The sequence below is a fragment of the Camponotus floridanus genome, unplaced genomic scaffold, assembly GCF_003227725.1.
Source record: "Camponotus floridanus strain SB8 unplaced genomic scaffold, Cflo_v7.5 scaffold59, whole genome shotgun sequence".
NCBI lineage: Eukaryota > Metazoa > Arthropoda > Insecta > Hymenoptera > Formicidae > Camponotus > Camponotus floridanus.
The window spans coordinates 1220734-1245752 of NW_020229758.1; the positions used below are offsets into that span (position 1 = coordinate 1220734).

The 25019-nt window shown below is 30.9% G+C and overlaps 5 protein-coding genes across 8 annotated transcripts; 2 read left to right on the forward strand and 3 right to left on the reverse strand.

The window, feature by feature from the left end:
- Positions 1-293: 293 nt before the first annotated feature.
- On the forward strand, positions 294-2909 carry LOC105258921 (transmembrane and ubiquitin-like domain-containing protein 1). The gene is made up of 4 exons (XM_011270503.3): positions 294-744; positions 1059-1384; positions 1456-1753; positions 1945-2909. Exons 2-4 carry the CDS (start codon positions 1075-1077, stop codon positions 2399-2401), a joined length of 1065 nt encoding a protein of 354 aa, XP_011268805.2. The 5' UTR covers positions 294-744; positions 1059-1074; the 3' UTR covers positions 2402-2909.
- Positions 2910-3923: 1014 nt separating this feature from the next.
- LOC105258922 (isoleucine--tRNA ligase, cytoplasmic) lies at positions 3924-8103 on the reverse strand. The gene has a single exon (XM_011270504.3). The coding sequence runs from the start codon at positions 7902-7904 to the stop codon at positions 4272-4274; it is 3633 nt and encodes a 1210-aa protein (XP_011268806.2). The 5' UTR covers positions 7905-8103; the 3' UTR covers positions 3924-4271.
- A 1526-nt stretch (positions 8104-9629) lies between these two features.
- Positions 9630-14851, reverse strand: LOC105258924 (ADAM 17-like protease). Its single transcript, XM_011270507.3, has 14 exons — positions 14550-14851; positions 13969-14107; positions 13770-13870; positions 13583-13704; positions 12865-13015; positions 12571-12767; positions 12309-12503; positions 12096-12234; positions 11788-11942; positions 11433-11513; positions 11000-11208; positions 10633-10871; positions 10113-10228; positions 9630-10047 (listed from the first exon to the last, which is right to left on the reverse strand). Exons 1-14 carry the CDS (start codon positions 14605-14607, stop codon positions 9742-9744), a joined length of 2208 nt encoding a protein of 735 aa, XP_011268809.1. The 5' UTR covers positions 14608-14851; the 3' UTR covers positions 9630-9741.
- Positions 14852-15199: 348 nt separating this feature from the next.
- Positions 15200-18590, forward strand: LOC105258925 (N-acetyltransferase ESCO1). 2 transcript variants are annotated; one of them, XM_011270509.3, is made up of 6 exons: positions 15200-15302; positions 15715-17407; positions 17595-17820; positions 17909-18082; positions 18145-18350; positions 18426-18590. In XM_011270509.3, exons 1-6 carry the CDS (start codon positions 15284-15286, stop codon positions 18547-18549), a joined length of 2442 nt encoding a protein of 813 aa, XP_011268811.1. In that variant the 5' UTR covers positions 15200-15283; the 3' UTR covers positions 18550-18590. The 2 variants fall into 2 exon arrangements, with proteins under 2 accessions (XP_011268811.1, XP_011268810.1); XM_011270508.3 differs by having other exon boundaries at positions 15210-15423.
- A 1102-nt stretch (positions 18591-19692) lies between these two features.
- On the reverse strand, positions 19693-23901 carry LOC105258926 (probable ATP-dependent RNA helicase DDX43). Of its 3 annotated transcripts, none has more exons than XM_011270511.3 (11): positions 23736-23901; positions 22491-22980; positions 22197-22418; positions 21884-22099; positions 21667-21793; positions 21431-21596; positions 21074-21316; positions 20767-20914; positions 20282-20523; positions 20028-20190; positions 19693-19946 (listed from the first exon to the last, which is right to left on the reverse strand). In XM_011270511.3, exons 2-11 carry the CDS (start codon positions 22935-22937, stop codon positions 19791-19793), a joined length of 2130 nt encoding a protein of 709 aa, XP_011268813.2. In that variant the 5' UTR covers positions 22938-22980; positions 23736-23901; the 3' UTR covers positions 19693-19790. The 3 variants fall into 3 exon arrangements, with proteins under 3 accessions (XP_011268813.2, XP_011268814.2, XP_011268812.2); XM_011270512.3 differs by having other exon boundaries at positions 22491-22958; positions 23729-23901; XM_011270510.3 differs by having other exon boundaries at positions 23729-23901.
- Positions 23902-25019: the final 1118 nt, after the last annotated feature.

A 25019-nucleotide genomic window follows, 5' to 3' on the forward strand; every position in this document is an offset into this window, starting at 1 on the left:
AAAATATTATTAAGTGGAATCATTAAAAAGTAGATGCAAATTAAATAAATTATACGTGTCGAGAATCTCGCATAATCTCAGATACATATTCAATACGATTTATTTCAATAACATATCGACTTATCAACTTTGTTATCAAATTACTGTCAAAACAATAATACAAGTTTATATAGAATGCAATATAAGTAAACAACGAATGATATGTCATCTAACATTGATAATACTTTCGTCATAGATATTATTTCTTTAGAATGTAGTGTCGTGTAGATAGCGGTGGACAAGATTATTCGAATGCGATAATCGAAGTTGGTAGTCTCACATGACAGAGAAGGAGAGGGAGAGAGCGTAAGAAGATCGTCCATTAATTATTTATCAATTCAGTCGTTATCTGTCACAAGTTATTATCTGCGTCATCTCCAGATGTTTGTCGATCGAATTTTCATATACGTCCCGCTGTTGGCAATCGTTGTTGTGTTCGCGATACACGTCGACAACATTGAGAGCGATACGTAACGAAGAGACGTTTCTCTCGATTAAAACAACGTGTCAGCGAAAGGACGATTTAACGAGGACGTAGTTTTTTTCTTTTAGATCGCGCAGTTTGTATTAGAATAATCGGATTGTATTGTCATGAAGCATCGTTCTTCGATTTTCAGAAAGGAGCAGCGTTTACTTCGAAGTATCGTTCTGTGTTGACAAATCAATCTTTCGACGAGATAACCTCTCAGCTGGCGGATTTTGATTGTACGTTACATCGTTTCTGTTTTTATTTCACGATTATTAACTGCTTTTGGGAAACAATCATCGTGAGATTTTTTCCAAAAATAGTCATTATTTTGTATTGATTAGGGAAATAAGTCTTTATCATCTCGACCCAAAATTTCAATATTAATGACGATTATTATCATTTTATGAATAATATCATTATGATTATCATTATCATTATCTTATGATTATCATTATCTTATGACTAATATGAATAATACTTGAATAGATGCTAACATCTGTTTATATTATAATATAATGAAATGTTATTAATAGTATTGCTATCTTGACAGATCAATCTTGGATAAAATGTCATTGATCGAAGGAGTTGGCGATGAAGTCACAGACTTTTTCATTGTTATGAGTATATTGCTGGTTGGATGGCTCGCTTGGTGTTCGACGAGTATAGCGGATCAGCCATTGATACGTACTGTACTTATATTACGTGATCGGACGCCAACGCGTATCGCGGCAATAAGAGCCAATCGTCAAAATGTAAGCAGCATTAGTCAAGATGTTGGGCGACCACCAAATTTAGAAACAACAGAAGAGGAAACAAACGAAACAGCTTCTGATAATGATAGTATACAATCAAACTGTCCAAATGCATCTGCCATGGGTAAATATTTCTCTTGTCTCTTCTTTGCATAAATGTTAATAGAATCTCTTTTATATTGTGTGATATATCAGATATTAGTGAAACTCAAGATGTCGCTAGACCAATGGAGTCTACAACAGCAGAAGAAGTACTTATCGAAACCATGGATTCATTTAGCAATGATGATTCAACACTGCTTCATAGATCTGTTAAAGCAGATAATTCTGATACGACAAATATTATAGACCAAACTTGTGGTAGTTCGTCAGAATGTACAACAGAAGATTCGATAAGCGATAGCAATGAAATCACTATAAAATTAAAATTCATAAACGATGATCAGAAACTAGTTACTGGCAGTCTTAAAGAAATGCTAGGTGATTTTAAAAGGTGATTATTTAAATATGTAAATATGTTATTATTAAAGAATTATATCTTTTGTATACACGTTATGATAATTTAATTTTATTATGTGAATAGTATAATGTTAATATTTTTTATTTTAAGTATATTATAATATTTATCTTATATCATTTATAAAATCATTGTAAAGTGTGTAAAAAATTAATTCGATTTTACAGGAGGCACTTTCAAATGGAATTGGAAGCGCATAAATCAGTACGATTAGTATTCAATGGTCGCGTATTACAGCCCGACACTCAAACTCTTGAGCAATGCGGCTTATTCAATGATTGCGTAGTTCACTGTTGGGTGCATCAACCGCGGCCAGCTACCGTATCATCATCCCAGACATCTACATTGGATAATTCGTCGTCCATCTATTTTAATTCTCAATCGTTCTCAGACCTGCCCACGGGCACGGGTCTCAGTTCGGTGCACAATGATTGGGACCTGAGTCGACTCTTAGTAAGCATCCTGACGATTGTTTTAGGTCTCGCGTGGTACTCGCGGTATCATTACGCTCAACTTTTTACCGCGACGACCACGCTTGCACTTTACGCGCTAACTGCGATCTTTACTGTCTCCCTATTTAGTAATTTCTTTCCTGATCAAGACAACATTCGAAACGTCGAATAAAACTGCAATTACTACGCTGTATATGTTAATGAAAGCACTTTAAATACAAATGGTTTATTATATGATTTAATAATATGATTACTTGATTTAATTTGATTATTTAATCACATAGAAATCTTGATCACTAAGCATTTGTTTTTAATGTGACACTTTCGAAATCATATTTACTTTAACAAAGACGAGTTTGTTCTACAATTTGATTTTTATTATTTTTCTAGATGTTGATTTTAATGTGTATCTCTATAAGTAGCTTAATTCAAGAAATAAAACATAATACAACACATGCAATGCACATTTCTAAAGTAAATTTCTTTCAAATTATATTTAAGCCGGTTACAAGAGTAATCCTATATACAATTGAAGTGTTAAATTATCGTATAAAATTTAGTAACATTTTTGTGAAAAATTGCGAATATAATAGACATATTATATGCAAGTATTTTCACAAGAAATATCACTTTGTATCATACAATAATTGGAAAAATATCTTGCATAAAATAAGTTGTGCAAATATATTTTTCCTTGTGCTAAATATAATCTTGAAAAGATAATTTATTATTCAGTAAGAAAATATATATCCATTAAATACTGACAAATTACTAATTTATTTATTTTAATCTTATATAATAATAAATGATTTTAATTAACTTTAATATTAAATATTAAAAGGAAAAATTACACACAAAAATATACATTCTAAAAATATATTTATTTATATAGTTAATCACTTTTTTTTCGAACTTTATAGTGTGTTATATTGTTGGTGCTATATATGTTAGTTAACATCAAGTATATATCATAAATGTTTTTATATTTGCCGAATTTAGTGACATTATTTTAAATATTTAAACATTGTATGGATATTATTAAACAGTTATATGTATAAGATTGCAATTATATCATTAAAAATTACTCAGATTTTACATCGATAATAAGTTTGGAAAAAAGGATATTGCATTATCTATGATATCAAAACTTTGCATACTTTGTTTGTAACTAATACTTGCTACTAATATTGTACAATTCGTACGTAAAAAGAATTATATGCATTAATAAAATCAGCCTGTGTTAAGAAAATTAAATGGATATTTATGACGAGTAGATAAAAACTTGGATATAAAAGAAGATGGGCGAAATATACTATTATTTGTGACTTACTGTATAATATAATTTGTTAAAGTTAAATAATTATATATTACGATTGTTTTAAAATATCAATAAATGTCTATTTATTTGATACTTTCATCAATATATCATGTGCTCTCCTTATTTCCTAAAATAAATACATAAAAATAAATATAAATCAGCATTTTAAATACTAACTTATTATGGTTTACATTATTAAACTGGTTTCTGTGCAGTTTTTCTAATATATTGTAATATAATCATGTATTATTTTTTTATAATGATCAAACACTATGCAAGAGAGAAAAATAATAAAATTGTAGAAAGAATAATCTTCAAAATATATAAATAATTTAATTCTTTTTTTAATAATTTGTTTAATTCACAAAATGACCAATATGAATATAATTTTTATTGAAGGAGACTGTATCTGTGCATAATGATGTTAAGTTAAATATTAAATCATTATGTATATGTTAAAAAAGAGAGAGACCATGTTGCAATATTAACTTAAGAGATAAATAGTCTCTTATGGTTTACAATATTTTCATTAATAAACAAAAAACTGAATATCTTAGAATATCTCACTCAACATTTACCTAATTTAAGAAGTGTATTGTAAAACATTATCTCTTTTTTAGGAACTTACATATTATAAAATATAATAATAATATTTATTTATGAGATTTACTGCTTTATTCTTTCTCAATTTGTCATTTTGATAATATCAAATAATAAAGTGTCATTAGTCGGATGACAATGGCATTCCTGGTTTCACGACTTTTATTGTCTGTCCGTTTAATAAGTTTATATTTACCGGCGTATTATCGATTGTTACGGTAAATTTTTCATTGTTGAGATACAAGTCGTACGAACAACCATAAATACCGAATACTAACTCAATCTCCTGTTTCAGACGTTCATGCGTGATGATACCAAGTTGCTCAGCACACAACCAAATCTTGACGATGTTTTTATGACCGTTGACTCTCGCCGCATCGAATCTCGGTTGTAAACCTATGAGCGTCATGAAGACATGAGCCCTCTGCGATTCTTTCTGTTTTCGATTTTCTACGTTCTGTTTGGGCATTTCTGCTTGTTTCCGAGCTAACGAAAACATCACTTTTTCCTCTTTGATTGTTTGCATTTCACTAGAAAGAGTAACGTAATTGGTATTCTGAGAAAAGTCCGCAATATCTTTTAACGGAGTCTTGGTCGTGTTTTCGATGAATTTCCTGTGGCTGATGATCACCTTGGCCAATGTACTATTCATGTCCTTGAAGTCGTAAAACACGATAGCTTCATCAGATGGTATGAGATTAGTCTTCTTCCGCATCTTCTGTACTCGATTAATTACTTCCCGCGCTATTCCCTCGTTATATAGCTCTTCGTCGCGAGTGATGTCCAGGAGAATTAACATGCTTCCTTCATTGTGAGCTTCGTATTGCTTCGATAATTCTTTGGCGGTAGGACCGGTGAAGTTGAACATCAGACGCAGATCCTGCTCTTCAAGTTTATGACCCTCCACAATAATCTCCTTCGTGGCGACGAACTTTTGCAATTGTTCGTCGGACAGTTCTTTGATGGCCTGCATAATCTGTTTGAATTCACCTTTCAAGCGAGCACCGAGAGTCTTGTGATCCGGTTCGGCTCTCAGAGTCACACCATATTTCTCTTTGTCGCTAGTTACTGTTAATTTTCTAACGTTGAGCTCTTCGAGTACATACGCTTTTAACAGAAGAATATCCTTCAATACCTCCTCATCCTGATGAATCACTACGATTTCTCGCAAGGGATATTTCGTGGGTATGGTCTTTCTGTCTCGCACGATACGCGCCAATTCGATGACAGTCTGCATGTGTGATACAGCCCTTTCTATGCTATTATTTATCAAATGATCACACGGTTGTGGTAACATTTGAAAGTGCACACTAGTGTTAGCCTCCATATGCAACCACCTTGACAACCAGTTAAACATATATTCTGTTATAAATGGAGTAAATGGTGCATAGACTCGTACCATTGTGTAAATAACCAGAAATAGAGTTTTCAACGCATTCTTACAATCATCATAGCCATCTTCGTTCTTGATACGTTTCCTATTCATTCTTACGTACCAGTTTGTAAGATTATCTATATATTTTATTAAGTAAGGTACTACAGTGTACAATCTGTATTCCGTCATCTCTTTCCCCACGAAAACCAATAGCGTCTGGGTGAAAGATATAATCCATTTGTCCATTATATTGTCAGAGTAAGTAAGATTTGTTTCGTCAAACACAAATCTTTCTTTCACCTCTCTCTCGAATTGATCAATATTTTGTACAAGAAACCGGAATGCGTTGTACCAAGGTAAAAGAACATCCTTGATAATATCTCGGACACCCTCCTCTTTGAATCGCAAATTGTCAGCTCTTACGACTGGCGAATTGATGAGATAGAGCCGTAGGGCATCCGCTCCATATTTACTGATTATATCCAGCGGATCAGGATAATTCTTTTTACGTTTCGACATCTTCTGGCCATCAGACGCGAGGATCAAACCGTTGACAACGAGATTCTTGTATGGCGCTTTACCAAACAACGCGGTAGATATCACCAGAAGTGTGTAGAACCAACCGCGCGTCTGATCAATCCCCTCGGCGATAAAGTCCGCCGGGAAACATTTGTCGAAATCTTCTTGTTGCTTGAACGGATAATGCACTTGTGCATACGGCATGGAACCGGATTCGAACCAGCAATCGAAAACCTCGGGTATGCGACGCAACGGCGGATGCCCGGATCGTCTCGACGGTATCTCCAAATGATCAATGCTCTCTCGATGAATGTCCGTTATTTTTGTGCCCGTCAATTGTTCCAGCTCTTCAATGCTGCCTATGCACACAATTTCTTCCTGGTCATCGGAGATCCACAGCGGTATAGGATTGCCCCAGTAACGATTTCTGCTGATGGCCCAGTCGCGGGCATCACGCAGCCAATTGCCGAATCGTTTCTCCTTCACATAATTGGGTACCCAATAAGTTGCGTTATTTGCCGTCAATAACTGTTCTTTGATCAATTCTACCCTGAGGAACCAAGAAGGTACGGCTTTGTAAATGAGCGGTGTGTCAGTTCTCCAGCAAAACGGATAACTGTGTTTCACTGTACTATTTACGATCAATTTCTTATTAGCTTTAAGATATTTGATTATCTCTTTATCTGCATCCTTGACATACATGCCAAGAAAATCACGAACTGGTTCTACAAAGCGACCACAGCTGTCTACAGGACATACAATTTTCTGTTCTTTGGTTATTACACCAGCTTCTAGACAGCATCGATAATCATCTTCACCAAAGTATGGAGCTTGGTGGACGACACCAGTTCCTGTCTCCGCTGTGACATAAGTATCGTTCAATACTTTGAAAGCACCCTTCTCTCTATGATGCTTGAAATATGGAAATGGTGGTTCATACTCCTTTCCTTTCAGATCCACGCCCTTCCTCTTACCTAGTATAGTGTAAAGATCTGGGGATTTAAAAACAAGTTTCAATTGAGCCTCTAATATGATGTAAATATTACCGGAAGCATTATCCTTCACCTCTACATATTCAAAAGTAGGATTGACGCACAGCGTCAAATTACTAGGTAACGTCCAGGGAGTGGTCGTCCATGCCAGCAGGGACACACCTGGCTCGGCGAGCAAAGGAAAGGCCACCACTACGGATGGATCGACAACATCTTTGTAATTCTGACCCGCTTCGAAGTTTGACAATACTGTATTACAAGCAGTGGAATAAGGCATCACCTTGGAACTCTTATAAACAAGACCTTTATTATACAACTGCTTAAAAATGTACCAAATGGACTCCATGTACCATGAATACATGGTTTTGTAATCGTTGGAGAAATCTATCCATCGACCTACTCGTGTGATGATCTTTTCCCATTCGTCGGCGTATCTCATCACGATTTTACGACACTTGAGGTTGTACTCTTTGATGCCCATTTTGGCTACGTCGTCGGGTCCCTTGATGTTATACTCCTTATCTATCTCATTCTCCACCGGTAATCCATGACAATCCCAACCGAATCGACGCTCCACGTGATAGCCGCACTGATACGCGTACCTCGTCACGATGTCTTTTATAGTGCCGGCTAAGATATGTCCGTAATGAGGTAAACCGGTGGCGAATGGCGGTCCATCGTAAAACGAATACCTGGGCCTGTCTCGCGACAACTGCATGCTCTTCTCGAACGTTTCCCTTGTCTTCCATTTTTCCAGCGTCTTCTCTTCCTCTTTCGCGAAATGGATTGTCTCCGGCAATCTCAATGGACAGTTTAAGTCGGAAGAGTTTGTATCGTGCGTAAGAAATTCCATTTCCTCTTCCTTAGACATCTTTACTATCACCACGTGGAACAACTCGAAAAAGAATAAATGAAGCAATCCTTCGAATCCCTCTAGTATCTCTACACGAGGTTACCGCGCGCATGCGCAAATACTTTATCGACACGTCAGGATGCGTTCAGAAATTCTACCTGTGAGGTGGCACAGCATTTAATTGACCAAAGAAATCTTGATTTCTTTTGTCCTGATTGGTCAAAATGTTACGTTATCTTACGATAAAATTTTCAAACGCACTCTCAAAAGTATTCGGTACTAATTGTGACCACGTGCTCTAATTTGATTAAGATTATATATATGTCAGAAATAAAAATGTCAAATGTCATAAAAATGTAAAACGAGATATATATAATTAATGTAAATTTTATATATTATTTATAATAATTATTAATTGTATTAATTTATAATAATTTATTATAATGACTCAATAAAATAGCAAATATATATTAATATAATTTTTAAAATATTTATTATTTTAATTTTTCGGAAATAATGGATAATGACAGATGAATAATTTACTTTTTTAGAAAACATATTTTGACAAGAGGTAAAACAAGCCTAAGAAATTAAATATAAATTTCAAAAATTATATCTTTTAATTTCAGCATCAGGGAAATAATAATTTAGAAGAAGTAATCAAAGAAAGTCATTAATTCAAACTTTAATTTCTCGAAACTAAAAGAATACGATTTAAAGTAATATGAATTTTCAAATTTCAAAATATAATCTTTTGTCATGTTCTCTAAACAAAAATTAAGATGAAAGTAAAAATTGTCAATTTTGAATAATAATAAGACAATACATAGAAATAAATTTATATAATACATGAGAATAGAAAAAAACAAATTTTATTTTCCTAATAATACATAGAAATAAGTACTTAATTTGAATAAAATTAATTATCTTTTAATTATATTTTAATTATCTTTTAACTATCCTCCCTTTCTTTTTATTATGTGTTTTATAATTATTAAAATTTTTTTGATATAACAGTTTTTATAAAATCTTTATTAAAAGTGAAAAAGTAAAAAAAATAAATCTCTAATAAATTAATTAATAACATAATTAATAATCAGATATGTATTAAAATATATTTAGAAAAAGCGATAAAAACAGCCTTATATAATTAAAATATATTAGAATTTAAAATTTACATATTATGTACTTTCTAATTAAATATTTCCACATCAAAATGTTATTTTTCTTCATGAATGCAGATCATTATGTAATTATTATAAAACAAAATTTAATTTTTAATTTCATCAATATTAATGTAAAATGATAATACTTGAATTAAGTAACTGATTAGACAATACTTGAATTAGGTAATTGATTAGACAGTACTTGAATTAAGTATCAATATTAATGTAAAGTGACAATACTTGAATTAAGTAGTTGATTAGACAATAATATGTACTGGCAGCTGGAAGATTACACTTTCTTTAAAGATAATTATTTCTGAAATATATATAATATTAAATAATAAGTATCTCTGAAATATATATAATATTAAAAAAAAGTTGATTAATTTCTTTATGCTATAGGAATGTATCATTTGCTTGTTGAATTACACAATTCACTGAAAATTTCACAGCAATTATGTAAAAGTTTTGTACATACATACATACATACATATATATATATATATATATATATATATTTTTTAATGTTATATATATATATATATATATATATATATATATAACATTAAAAAAATATAACATATTTACAATATTGAGTTATTCTAAATCAATATCACTCTATATGAATTTTTTTGACTAGATGGTAAAATCTACATAATGCAAATCATCTAGATTCATGGTTTCATGATTCAGGATTGATGCATGACATGTTGTACTCTTTGTCGTTGACCAATATAGATCACTTGTCTCGGCTCATCCGGATGAATGAGTTCATCTGTATGTTTCCATCGCCATTTTTTCTCACTCTCTTTAACTCGTCTGTAATCGATATAACTAATAACGCAGCTTGCTGGTATCCATATGATGGTAGTGATGATTATTACAGCACCCACTATATTATCTTTTAGGAAACGCATAACTTTGTTGATGTTTATGTCTTCAATAATGTCCCAAAATCGCTCTACTACATCTTGAATTGTTTTCTCGCACGCGCCCTAGACAAATGTGAATATTAGAGTCAACTAAAGTTCTTGTTAAGTGCTGTAATATCATATCTTACCTGATTACAAAAACCTTGAATGCACGGTGTTCCATCGGGTAAAATGTCTTGTGGGTCTATCGGAAAACATGTTTCATTCAAACTCATTCTACAGCATCTTTTACATGCATCGCCAACTGTCAATCAAATTCAACAATTTAGTATGATAGTATTGATAATAATATATGTTTTCCAACATATAATTATGTATTATCAAAATATAACATAACGATATTATGTAATATATTAGTTATATAATCATTTTTAAGATGCAATTTTTTATCTTTCTATAAATACCTTTGTAAAATAATATATTAAATATTTTTCAATTTTAATTAAAACGGGATTAAGTATCGAAATAGAATCAAAACATAAAAAAGTAATTAGTTGCATATTGTATAAATAATCAATTGGTAAACAAAAATTTATAAAATTAAGTTATAAAAATTATAATTTTTCCTTGTATGTGATATGAAAAAAATGATACAAGTATACATGAACTTTTATCGTTCTTATTCTAAAATTAAAATAAAGTACATACTTGTATCACACATGCAACTTTGTAAATTTTGGGTCTCGCAATAGGGCACACATTTGCCTCCGCGGCATTGACCACGTTCAAGACAATTAGTACCATCCTTCATGGCCGGAGACCTTGGACATTCGCTGGACGTTCCAGTGCAACGCGACTCCTGTTCGCAAGTAGCATATTGCGCGTCACGACATTTTACGCCTGCAGGCATATATGCACAACTCTGACAGCACGGCGAATTTTTGTCACTGTTAAAAGAAATAAAATGAACATTTCGCATTCGTCGAATATAAGTTAGCTTAAGGACTTTTATTCGTAAAATCGGAGAAGAAATAGGGATGAAAATATGTAGAAATATAATTGTTCATAATATTACCTACAAACTGCTCCCATATTGCTTCTAAGTTTGCAATTTTTGTCACAACATGGATCATTGTCTTCTGTTCCTAAGAGACCTGCATCACATTCTTCGTCACCCTCGACTCTCAAATTTCCACAGAACGATTCTTCTGGCTCTGAGAAACAACGTCCAGATTTGGCTAGCAAGACTTTTCTGATAGATCGTAAACTGCATGGCGAAAATCTCTATACATAGGAAAAATTTATATAAATTAATATAGATTATTTTTTTTTATATTGTAGATTTGCTCATATATATATATATATATATATATATATATATATATATATATATATATGATCAAAAAAACAAAAAATAATTAATGCCTTATTCAAGAAACATACATTAGAATATTCAATTTATTATATTGTAATAGAAAATAAAATATATATAAATAAATATATTTTACCTTATTATTTACATCATAGCCACTAACACTGTAAGTATACATCAAGTAAGAACCACCTTGACTTGCACTTGGACTGCAACTCTATAATCAATAATATCAGAAGATTAAGTTTCAATCTTATAAAAATGAAACAAAAATAAAATAATAAAAGATTTGTTACAGAGCAAAATGAATGTCGATATAAAGATATGCTTCAATAATGAATAAGGGATTTTAATTAATATATTTCTGCATCACATCTTCACTTTACTCAATTGTATTTTCTTATTTTTAATAATGATATTTGCTATTAAATTGTGTTATTAGCTTTATATCTCAGAAATTGTGATATGATGATATCTAAAGTGTCATTTACCGAAACATCTGGGTCGTGTTCAGAACCCCAGTTATGACCAAATTCATGTGCTGTAACCAAATCGGCTTCTCTTGTAATTACTCTCTGTCCGTAATGATTTCTACTGGAGCTTAGACCTGAGTTCAGATATAATGTATATCCGTTTTTGAAATATTCTGTAAAAGAATAAATTTTAATAAATAAATTTTCTGATAATTTATATTATGTTATGAAAAAGGAAGATATATTATATAAATGTTGCATTGTATTTTGTTATTATATAATATTTTTTATTTAACATTAATACAAAATATTAAATTTTAAAATACCTGGTGTACATATACCACCCACTGAATTCCTACGAGGAGATCCTACATAAGCCAATCCAAGAATACCACCTTCAAACTTAAGATCGGTAAACAGGTGAGCTAAACAAAAGTCCTTATGGCTATATTCTCGACTGAACACCTGCATTAACACATTATGTAATAAGAAACGATATTTATATTTAATAAGGAATATTTTTTAATTTATATAATAACCTCGAGCAATGTACGGACGTCCCATTTTTCTCGAACCATATTATAATGTGTTTCGCCACCTCTCACTCGTGTCGGCTCACTATGAACGACGATTTTTTTAATAACGAAACCCATTCCTTTGAAACCATCTTCCTCTTTATGTTCCATCCATAAAGTGTCATTGTATATCTTATGTACTCTATCAATCAAACTTATCTGCAATAAATTAATATTAATATGATTGCAAATCAATGTACAATTATATTATTAAACTCAAATATACCAGATAATTAATTGTAGTTTTTGTACTACTGGCACCCATTTCTTGATAAAATCGATAATCAGCAACTAATAATAGTGGACATCTTGTTTTTGTTGGAGCATAATCATAGGTTTCTGTTTGTCTTTTTATCCTACTACTGCTATCATCCTTTTTTATGTCATTTTTCTCAATATCATCCTCCTCATTCAGAGTATAATCTATGGTAAAATGCGCATAATATTAAAGTCACACAGAATTAGAAATAATTCTATAAAATATAAATTATATACTATTTATATTGCAATAAAATCATACTTAAATTTTCCTTGATATAACCACAGGTCTTTGGAGCTCCATGTGTGTGGCCTTCACCATCTTTATAATGTTCCCAACTGAGTTTAACATCAGATGATTTATAAATGATCATTGTTTGATTGTCTAAATGAGGAAGATGTCTCCAAGATGGCTAAAATAAAATTTAAAATTAATTTCTAATTAACAATCTGATAACCTATATCAAAATGTAGACAAAAATAGCCAAAAATTTAAGATATAATGCAATTGTACATTCTTATTTTTAATTCTTGTAAGTCATTTTTTTGCTCTGTTTCTTGTGACATACAGATTATGTCTTATCATGGTTTTAGCTATCTTAAAATGTTTGAAAAAATTTATGAAAATTTATATATATTCCTTGACATCTGTAAAAAATAGTTATGCATAACAAAAATTAAAAATAAATTTTAAACATTTTTTTTATTGATCAAGGCTTTTTAATAGATATTCTACCATTAAAATATCAAAATGTATATATGTAATCTTTTTAAGGGTTAATATTATTTAAATTTAATATAAAATATTTAATTATATTCTGCATATATATATATATATATATATATATATATATATATATTAGTGCACATATATTCTCTTTTTATATCATTTCATCTAATTCATTATTTTTCATTATATTGTTTAAATTTTTAGTTACTAATGTATAAATTTCATTTAATACACATATTTTTACACTTACTTCAATATGATAGGTTTCATCCAAAGTTGTTATACTGCCTGTTAGAATACCATTGTCGATATGCATTTGAGCATGAGATTCAATTTCTCCAAACACTCGACCATGGTAAAAATTATCATGATCTATAGAACAAAATTTAAAAAATACGATTTGATTTTTGCTTAGTTTTAAATATGTATTGTTATACCTAAATGTATAGTTTTCTCTTTTCCATCAGCATTGACCTCATATGCTTTAAAGTTGGAATGTATAACTTCTCTCCTAGGTGTTAAAATTAATCGAAAATGACTGTGAATAGAAAGAAAAATGATTAATTGACATAAAACATTATTAAAGATGAGATAATTTTTGTGATAATAAATATAAGAACAATCAACATATCTTACCGTCCATGTGAATAAAACTCTATCTCACTTATTTTATTGTATGGATTATAACTGTGATTAATACCTCGCTTTACAATCCTATGTTGGAAATGAGTGCTATGAATTGTTTCATAATATTTCAAGCTTCTATGGAGCCCATCTGTTAATATAAAATTAATGCAAATAATAGATAAAAAAAACACTCAGAGCATTATATAAAGAGATTTGTAATAATAGAAAACAATAATGCAAAATTTCTCATTTTTATGCAAGATCAAATTATCATAGTAGAGAGAATATTGAGAAAAAATAATCACATTTCTCATAATTTTTTATATTCTAAATATCTTATTAAATCTGAAAATCTATGTTGTAAAGTTTCTTTGGCAATTTAGAAAAAAAGATATAATTTTATAAATTCATGAAAGAAATTTTATTTTCTTCAATCATTTGTAAATATCTTGGAATTTCTTCAAAAAATTTTTTCTCACTTTAAGTGAAATTTTTTTCATTTTATACATATTAATTATAAATCAATCTGTGACATACTATAAAATGACATACTTATAAAATAATTACATGAATTGAAACATATAACTTACGAATACTCTGGAGAGTAATAAAAATACAATAGACAAGTAAAGCATTTCGCTTATCCATTATTCATAGGATTATTAACAAGGTACTTTGTTTTTGTGTACACTTATACATAGGTTATAATCTATGACATCGGAATGTTTTTCTTGCACGGATTAGCGTAATTTTGTCAATACTTTTGATACAATTTATCCAGAAGAAACAATTTACGATAAAAGACATAATAACGCGGATAAAAATTATAGATTATTCCCGAACTTGTACGTAAACATGTCTTTTCTTTCATCTGCCATGTGATTGACGATGACAATTTACTGATTGATTCTATTTATAACCTGCAGTTTTTGACCAATCGATATCATTAGAAATCGAGCTAGAGAAGTGAAGCCAATGGGAGAGTATCTCGTTTGACCACGTTGCGATTGATCACAGCCAATTACATCGATCCTAGTGTAACCAGCAATGATTAACCAATCAGAGAGTCCTATTTTGAATGGCCAATTGGCAACGTCAATCGGATACCCTTCAGCCAATGGAGATTTTTGGCTGAAAATTCTTCCGAAGTTCATTTAATGTGAGGCACACGCATCTAAATAATCGTGCATTATGGTCATATATAACTAACACAAAGCGCAAACGCGAAATGACGCGCGTAATCTACAGAACAGTTGCGCAGCAACTAACACAACGTTCAATTTTTTCGCTCGTTTCCCGCGCTTCTTTCATGTAGTATTTCTGGATGCGAACTTGTGTGAAAGGTACAACGATTTTCAAGAAAAGTATTTATGCATTACAGATGCAACATCGAATGTCATTTTATTCATCAACAATTTGATGCACTGAGCGAAAGCGCTTCCTTAAATTCACCGTTCAATTCAGGTTAAATTTATTATGCATTGCATGGAGTTGATTTTTTTCGTACAAATACGAACTGTTAAACTTCTTTCGCGTATGATTCGCTGCTTTGATATTATAAGTGGAAAAAAATTGACAAATATATTTATTGTAGAAGGCTTTAAATCATAAAATTATCATATAATTTTTTAAAAACCTTGTACTTAATGTTTTGATATCAGTAAAATTTTTATCTTGCATTACTATAATTGAGGCCAATCGAAATCTACAAGTATCTTTAATTTTGACATTGTCTTAATTAAAACATTTTTGTAGAAAACATTTTTTTGCCAGAGAGTTATTTGACAATGAATAGTGATCAAGGAGATTTACTTAACACTCCACGACGAGCTCAAAAATGTCTCTTTGCTCCATCCAATGGCAATTCCTGCAAAAAGAATGCATCTCAAGATTCAAACTGTGGCAGAGATGCAATTTCAGGAGAAGATTCAGATTTGGGACCTATGTCGCCATTAGCTCTTACCGATCGAAGTCCAAGTCTTAGTGACAGTTCTTCAGGAAGAGAATTCATCTCACCATTTGTGACACCTGAAAAATCTTTTTCTGATTCATCTGTATTTTGGGATCGCTTAATATCAAAGCGTAGTAAGGATCATATGTCGCCTTTCAGTTCACTCAAGAAAACCACTAGAGCTGCTAGATATTCGCCAAGATGTAAACTTACTAGCAACTCAAAATCATTGCCATCTTCTCCACGCAAATTGATAGAACCATCAACGCCACAGCGCTCAAAGATAATGAGTGTGACAATGGATGAAATAGTACCAGAAACGCCTCAACGAAGTTTTGCCACAGAAATACAGAATCAGAGCATCACAGAGACACCTCGAAAAAGCAGAACTCCAGAATGTAGGCAGATAACACCTTTGAATTCCATAAGTAGGACAGCTCCATTACCAAAACTTCACAGACGAAAGTCTTTTAGTGGGCTTGAAATGAACGAGAATTTATCACCCGAACAAAAAGAGAATACTTTGAAGAGGCGCGCACACGATCAATTGACAGTGAAACCGGCGAAATTATTGAAGACGGATGATATTTCTGTGCCTAGAGCAAGAGCAGCGTTGTTTCAAGAGAGAAAGAGCGAATCTAACAACTTGAAGAATATTTCATTAAGTACTAAATCATTTTATAGTAGCAACGCGAAGACCGAGCGGCCTTTTGTTTTCGGTAATTTTAGCGATGTTAAAAGAAGACGAAGTTTGCCGGCGCAGAACATGAACAGACGTTCGTTATTAAAGAAGCAGAAGTTCGGTAAAATAAATGCCGGCGTGTATCACGGAATCAAAAAATTAAAGAAGCCTAAAGCAAAACCAGAGGTATTGAAGAAAGAAGAGCATGTTGCACAGAATGCCACTTCAAACAAGAGTCCATCCACAAATGAAGTTCAGATGAATGCAATTGTGGAAAAAGCCCCTTCACCAGAAATTGATGAGAGTAAACGATTTTTCAAAACTAAGAGATTGAACAGGTCGAATCACGCTGTTACTGTGATGAATCAGAAGCACATTCTTGCCACAAATGTGCGTAAGCAACAAGTGAAAAATACAGATATCTGTTTGGATACTACAGATCTAACTGTGGATGAACCAGAGATTGAAGCTACATTAGAACAAGATAAAGTTAATAATCTCTTGAAAATATTGGGGGATGATTGGGCGGACGATGATTATGATACAATGGAAACATTGACCAATAATACAACAAATATGATTTCTCCGCTAAAACCAACGAAAATGTCAGTCGAAAACGCGATTATGTCTCCAGCTACTGAACTCAGTAATATGACTTTGACCATGAACATAAAGGATGTTACTTCTGTGACAAACTTTGGAAATCTTTCGCTTGATAATACAGACAGTAATAAAGATGTAAAAACTGATGAAAATGATAAAGGATATTTTCCATTGTTCAACAAAGGATATTCTGCATCTAATAATATTTTCGAGTATGTTTTATAATCAAATCTTATTTTCATTATCATTGAAAATATCCTATTTAATATATATATATATATATATATATATATATATATATATATATAAAATATTTTTTATTTGATTTATATATTAATTCTTTAATATAAAGAAAAAATCTAGATTTTTTGCGGTATAATATTTTGATCTCTCTTTTAGAGAAACAAATAATGTGAATGCTACAAAATCAACAAAAAAGAATATGAAATGGCAATTGTCTACAAAAGGTGGTGGTGCAGAAGATCAATATCAATTAGATGCTGGTCAAAAATCTTTTGGTGCCACTCAATGCTCGGAATGCAACATTGTGTACCAGTTAGGCAATCCTGAAGATGAAAACGCTCATTTAAATTATCATAATAGTGTACGGACTTTAAAATTCCAGGTAAATTGCATTTTAATTCCATAAGTTAGTATCATACATTGCTATAAAGAAATATGATATATCTGTTACATATTTTATCATATTTTAGGGATGGAAGAACGAGCGTATTATAATGGAAGATCCTTTTACATCTAGCAGAATAATCTTGGTCGAGCCACGTGATTCGAAACAATATTGGAAGAAAGTATCGGAAATTTTGGCCGTTGTAGATAGAGATTTGGGATTAGCGGATATGAGTATGTCAGATTATCAGGGCAAAAAGGTATAAAGATATATCTTTTACATTATAGTGAATTAGATAAAAGAGAAATATGCATCTTGCAGGTCTTGTTGTACATACGCGAGAAAAACGTTCTTGGAATATTGGTAGCAGAACGTATCCAAACGGCATTTCGTATGATTCCTGAGCTAATCGAGTTGGACTGTTGTACTGCTGAATGCTCACCTGCGAAATGCGGCATAAACGTTGTCTGGACAGCGATGAGTCATCGTAAACAGGGTATAGCCACTAAACTTGTTGATACTTTGAGGTAAGTTATTGCGATTGTTAAGATGGTGTTGGTAAGATTAGGAAAATAGAAAATATTACCATTTATATGTTTCAGATCGAAATTCTTCTATGGTTATGTGCTGTCGTTGGATGATATAGCGTTTTCGATACCGACTCCGAGCGGTAAAATCTTCGCCGAGAAATACACGAAAACACGAAATTTTAAAGTATACAATTAACTCTACTTCATTTGGACTTCAATACTTTTGTAATGTTTTTTTCTACATGATTATTTTAATAATAAAAAAATTTCTTTTTTGGTTACTATTAGTAAAATAATCATTTATATTTTTAAGAATTGTATTTTGCCTATATGGTTATCTATTTTCGTGAAAATTTTATTAGAGATGTTAATAGAAGAATAAGATTGATAGTCTCTTTAATTTATTAATTCCTCTTTTTAAATTGTTTGTCATTATATAAAAATACATTTTACTTAGATTACAATTTTAATGAAATATCTTTTTCTCTATAATACAGTAAGTAATATATGTTAAAATAAATTTAATATAAAGTCGATAGGTTTAAATACTACAGTTCTAGTTTGGATAACTTGGAAGTTGATAATAAAAATACAAATATTTTTTAAAAATCTTAGTAATCCTGTTTCTAATTTGTTAAATATCCGCCCGTTATTCATTTTTAATGTTTTTCTTAAGATGATAAATAATGTCTCACACAATGTCAGTTACAGATAGATAAATATATTATTAAAATTACCTGTGTTGAGTGAAAAAATTCAATAAACTTGATTGAGTGAAATGGTTCATCTCTTTTAATTGGAATGTAAATATTACAACAAATCTTTTGTTTTTTCGTTTACAAGTTTAAGCTTAGTACATATTTAAACAAATGTGCATTGTTTAGAAAAAAACTTACAAAATGGAATGTACTATTTCTTACTAATACATAATGAATACTGCATATTGAATACTGCATATTGAAACACACATTATATGTTTTATTGTTAATAATTATAACAATTTAGAACTAAATGCAAATGATTGCAATTTTATTTTAATTGTATAACATGCGAAAACCATACCTTTCATTATAAAATACATAAATTATGAAAGAATTATTTTAAATCCTCTATAAAATCTCTTATAATTAACTTTGGCAATTAATAAAAAAATAAAAATATTTTATTATCTGAGATTGTTCTTAAGAGAGATTGTATTGATAAATAAAAATGTTATATCACAATGTGTGTATTAGATATTAATTATCCTGTATACATATATGAGTACTTTCCTTTAAATGTGATATGTGTACATATACATACATACATACATACATGTGTGTGTGTGTGTGTGTGTGTGTGTGTGTGTGTGTGTGTGGTATGTATGTATGTATGTATAGGATGTATGTATAGGTAGTACTTATAATAAACATACATCTTATAAATCTTCGTTTCATTTTACCATCGGCTACGATTGTAGCCTTGTCTACTTCTGTTGCCATCTCTACTTCTGTTTCCATCTCTACTATTTCTTAAATAGGATCGTTCTGAATCTTTCTTCTGCTTCCACACTTCATATCTTTCAGCCATTTTGTATAATTCTTCAGGTACTTCCTGAAATAAAAGATATAAAAGTTGTGTCTCTTTGTGAAAAATTTGGAATAATTAAAATTCTCGCCTAACATATCTACTGACTTGATTAGCCTCTTCAAGAATATTGATAAGTTCCTTAGCATGATGCCAGTCTTGTCTTGTCATGAAAGTGATACTTTCACCTGTTCGACCCGCGCGTCCAGTACGTCCAACTCTGTGAACGTATTCCTCTATATCTTTTGGAAAATCATAATTTAATACATGTCTAAAATAAAAAAAAATTGTTATAATAAAGCTATATTGAAGTTCTATTGTAATTATGTAAATATAACACATCTTTCACTTGTAAAACTTACGTAATGTCTTCAATATCGATTCCTCGACTTGCTACATCGGTCGCAAGAAGAATCTGAACCGCCCCAGTTTTTAGATCTTCTAATGCTTGTTCTCTGTCTGCTTGCTCTCTATCACCGTGAATGCTTTGACAATCTATTTTCGACAAAGCTAGATCACTAGAGATATCGTCCACTTTTGCCTTTTTACCAAAAAATACTATCACCTTATCATAAGAGCCCATCTCACGAAAGAACTGATGCATCTACGCAATTGTAATATATGATATATTAAGATAATACAACTAATTCTGCATCAATATTGTATTTAAAAAAACTCAGTTGATTTGGAAAGATTATTGTTTCAAAATTCTTATTTACTTAAAAATATTTAAACTTTGTACAAAAATTGTATATCATTTCAAATAGCTGATAAAAAAAAAAGAAATGATATATAATTGCAATGAAAATAAGTGAATTAATTCTCTAATCTATTTCAAAATGCTAACCATATCTAATTTTTCATCTTCATTAATCATACAAATCTTTTGTGTTACAGTGTGAACAGCTGCTAAATCAAGTGATCCAACACATACTTGAATCGGATTTTTCATGTATGATTGAGCTAAGCGTCTTACACCTTGAGGCCATGTAGCGCTGACAAAGGAATATACAAAATAGCACATTAACATCAATTATATATAATTTACACTAATAAGTATATAATAAATCATTATCAGTATTATTAAAATTTCTCTCCTTCTAAAAAGTTTTATTTTAATGAGGCAAACTTTAAAAGATATGATTTATGTATACCTTGTCATAACAGTTTGTCTATCTGGTCGCACACCCAGTAAGGTTTTACGAATTTGTGGTTCAAAACCCATATCCAGCATACGATCGGCTTCGTCAAGTATGAGATATGTTACAGCTGATACATTCAACACTCCTGCTTGTACCAAGTCATTTAATCTCCCAGGAGTCGCAATTACTATTTGCACGCCTTTTGTTACAATATTGATTTGTTCTTTGCGATTTCCGCCACCGTATACGCACACCCTGAAATAATTTCCGTGTAATATAAAATAAGTAAACGTCTATAATGTATCAAATATAAAATAATAATACACGGAAATGCACAAATCGGAATCTTATTATATGAAATAAACTTACGCTTTAATGCCGCGATAAGAATATTTTCCTACTTCTTTCTCAATTTGCAACGCCAATTCTCTCGTCGGTGCCATAACGAGAACATTTGGCCCAGGGCGCTCGTCGCGTGGAGTTATTTGCCCATCGATATGGATCAAAGCAGGCAGTAAAAAAGCAAGAGTTTTTCCTGAAATTAGAGTTATCAATATATGTGCACAACAGTCACAAACAGATCACAAGATAAAAAATAATCGAACCAGTTCCAGTTTGCGCTATCCCGATAAGATCTTGACCACTCAATAAAATAGGCCATGCTTGACATTGTATAGGACTTGGTTTTGTAAATCCCTGTTTTTGTATTTCTCTAAGGATTTCTGGATAATTCTATATTACAAATAAAAAATATATATTGATTAGTTTTTTTTAAAATGATAGATATAATTATATAAGCTAATACTTAATTGATTATATTACTTGGAAAGCTTGTTCAAAAGTTTCAATAAGATTCGGTATTTTTATCTCGTCAGAACCTTCTTCGTTTTCGAAAACATATTTAACTTCTATATTATTGTTGATTTTTTTTAGTTCGGCTATTTTCGCTTTTGACATATTAGCAACAGCTGGATCTTCTTTGTAAAAGTTCTTTATAATAGGAGGCAAAGTTGCCCATCTTTCCTTCTGACGATTTTCCTGTAAAAAAGATATTAAAAAGATATTAATGCATTTATTTATTCATGTATTATGGAGTAACTGATCTATTAAATTTATCATAACAAGCAAAACATACATATTCTTCATTGGCTTTGGTCCAATCAAAACTATTCCAATCAATTTCTTGCTTCTTTTGTTCAAAATTAGTTTCTCTCCTTTGATCAGATTCTACATTTTGATGTGAAATATTTCTATCAATTAATAGTTCCTCTATTAAATTTTTAGCTCGTTGCTGCGCTTCATCTGTACCAATTAATTTCACAGCAGTCTGTCCATTTTCACTTGATTGTTTGTCAATCTAGATAGAGGCAAAAGTATCACAGTAGTTAGATTTTACATCAATATGAGTATAAATATTCATGTTACTTACATTGATCTTAGCATTGCTTTCATCTTGCAGAGCTTTAATTTTGCTGCCACCCTTTCCGATAAGTCTTCCAACATTGTTGGCATCAATGTACATAACAAGTTCATTTGTATCATTTGAATCATCATTACTCCTCTTACGTGAACTATTACTATAGATTTGAGTATTTGAGTCACTATTCCAGTTATCACTGGACGATCTATTATAGTGTCTCTGACTGTCTCTTCTGTCTCTATTGGTTCCTCCCCAATTGCGAGAATTTTGATCATATCTTTGCGATGAATTTTGATCATATCTTTGCGATGAATTTTGATCATATCTTTGCGATGAATTTTGATCATATCTTTGCGATGAATTTTGATCATATCTTTGCGATGAATTTTGATCATATCTTTGTGATGATTGATCATATCTTGATGATGTTCTGTTACTTTCCCACCTGTGACTCATTGTTGATAATAATAGAAACTTCTGTGATAAAAATCAAATTGTTCTAAAATATAAAGATGTTATAATATATTTAGTATAAAAGATTTTTATGATCAACTATGAAAACAAATATATCTGTTATTTCAGGTTATATTTTCTACATTACAGGAAATATTAAAATTAAAAATATTATGCATTCTACATTTTAAAAATTACATAAATGTAAATACAAAATATGAAGAGAAAAAATAAGAAAGAGCAAAGAAGGGAATCGAAGCTTTTTTGCTCTTAAATTTTATAACTGTTTTATTTTTCAAGTAAAATGCACGGAACTGAAATAAAATAGATTTTACAGTTTATAAAAATTCGAGTCCTATTTTTCTTGATCGATACAAATAAATTTGTATGTGAAAATATATATTTATACAGATAATTTTATATAAACAAATAGGTAACACACATTTATCGTATACACATTATTATATTTAGAAATATTAGAAAGGAAAATTTGCTTCAAAATATTATTACACAAGTTTTTTTTTATAGACGTTAATTATTTTATCAAATCGACACATTAACTAATGTTTTATAAAATGCTTTGCATGTCCAGAGATACATCTGATAACGAGCTATATCAAATTACATTCGCGTTATGCTGACAATGAAAAAATATATTTCTTTCTGTCCTGAGAGAGGCGTGAATACATAAAGTGACCCAAAACAAAAAAAAGAAAGAAAGAAAAAATGATGTAAACAAATTTTTTTTACATCGTTCCATTATTGTATACGTTTCATCGTTTAATCATACGTACTTCTTACCACGTGTAACTTTTTTCTATTTGATTTGCTCTACCACGTCTAAAATATGCCGACGATAAGAATCGAAAGAAATATCTTTTACTATTTATAATTGTTTTACGTTATCATTTATTTCAACATGTATAACCGTATCACAAAATCAAACGAACCGAATCCAAAAAGAAGAATGGCCACATTTAACTCAACCACTAACCAATCGAACATGATTGGTTTTCATTTTTAGACCCGACCAATCAGCGTCGAAATACATCGGAAGATCTAATAATGGCCGCATTCAGCGAACTCAACCGCTAAGTAGCAATCGAATATGATTGGTTTCTACTTTCAGGTCCGACTAATCAGCGTCGAGTTACATCGGAAAATCTAGGAATGTTGCCCAACTGTTGAGTCCGCTGAATGCGGCCAATGACGGCTTTGTTCCATCTTTCACTTAAAGACACTTCCCTATGAAACACAATGCGAGTTTCTCATCTTGTGTCTTTCGTGATTTATGGAAGTATAATTTTAACGCGCGCGGCGCGCAGCCTTTCATTCGATATCGCGCTGTTTTCAAGATATTGTTATTATTCGATTAATTTTTTCTATTTGATCCTTTCATACATCATATTATATACAAGGTACTTCTCATTCGCTTCATTATTTCCAGGAACCTTCCCAAATGAGATATTAGATAAGATAATATATTTGTCAAAAGTGATAGACAGTGATGTCATGTCAATTGGTCTCGTTTTAGGTCAAAAATGCAAACGTAAATGAGATATTTATTTCGCTTATATTCAAAACGAAATAACAAATACATTCGTTGTATTAAACTATTGCATCAAAAATTAATGTCTTTCGATTACATGATAATTTTCTAATCATTCATATTGATTACACAACAGCAGCCTCTAAACGATGATCGGAGAGAAACCAAAAACCATCCTGCAATTATAAATATGAATGGCACGTGTGGTCATAATATGGCTGTCAAAGACCTTTATGCATCGTTAATCTCATTTTCACATAATGGAACGCGTTAATTATTATCTCTTACACATTTACACGTTTCAATCGTTCTCTCAACAGTTAAAAGTAAGTTTTACTTTCTCCTTTGAAAATTAATATTAAAAATTAATATTATTTTAAAATCTTTTACATATTGTAACGTCATCATTGTAGAGGTTTTCATTGTCTTTAGACTAATAGATAACGTATGTGGCAAACGTCTGTTTGAGCGCAGCTAAATAAAAAAAAAAGAAGTCGAATCGAGAATTTATGAAAATTTTTTCAGAGGAATATTTT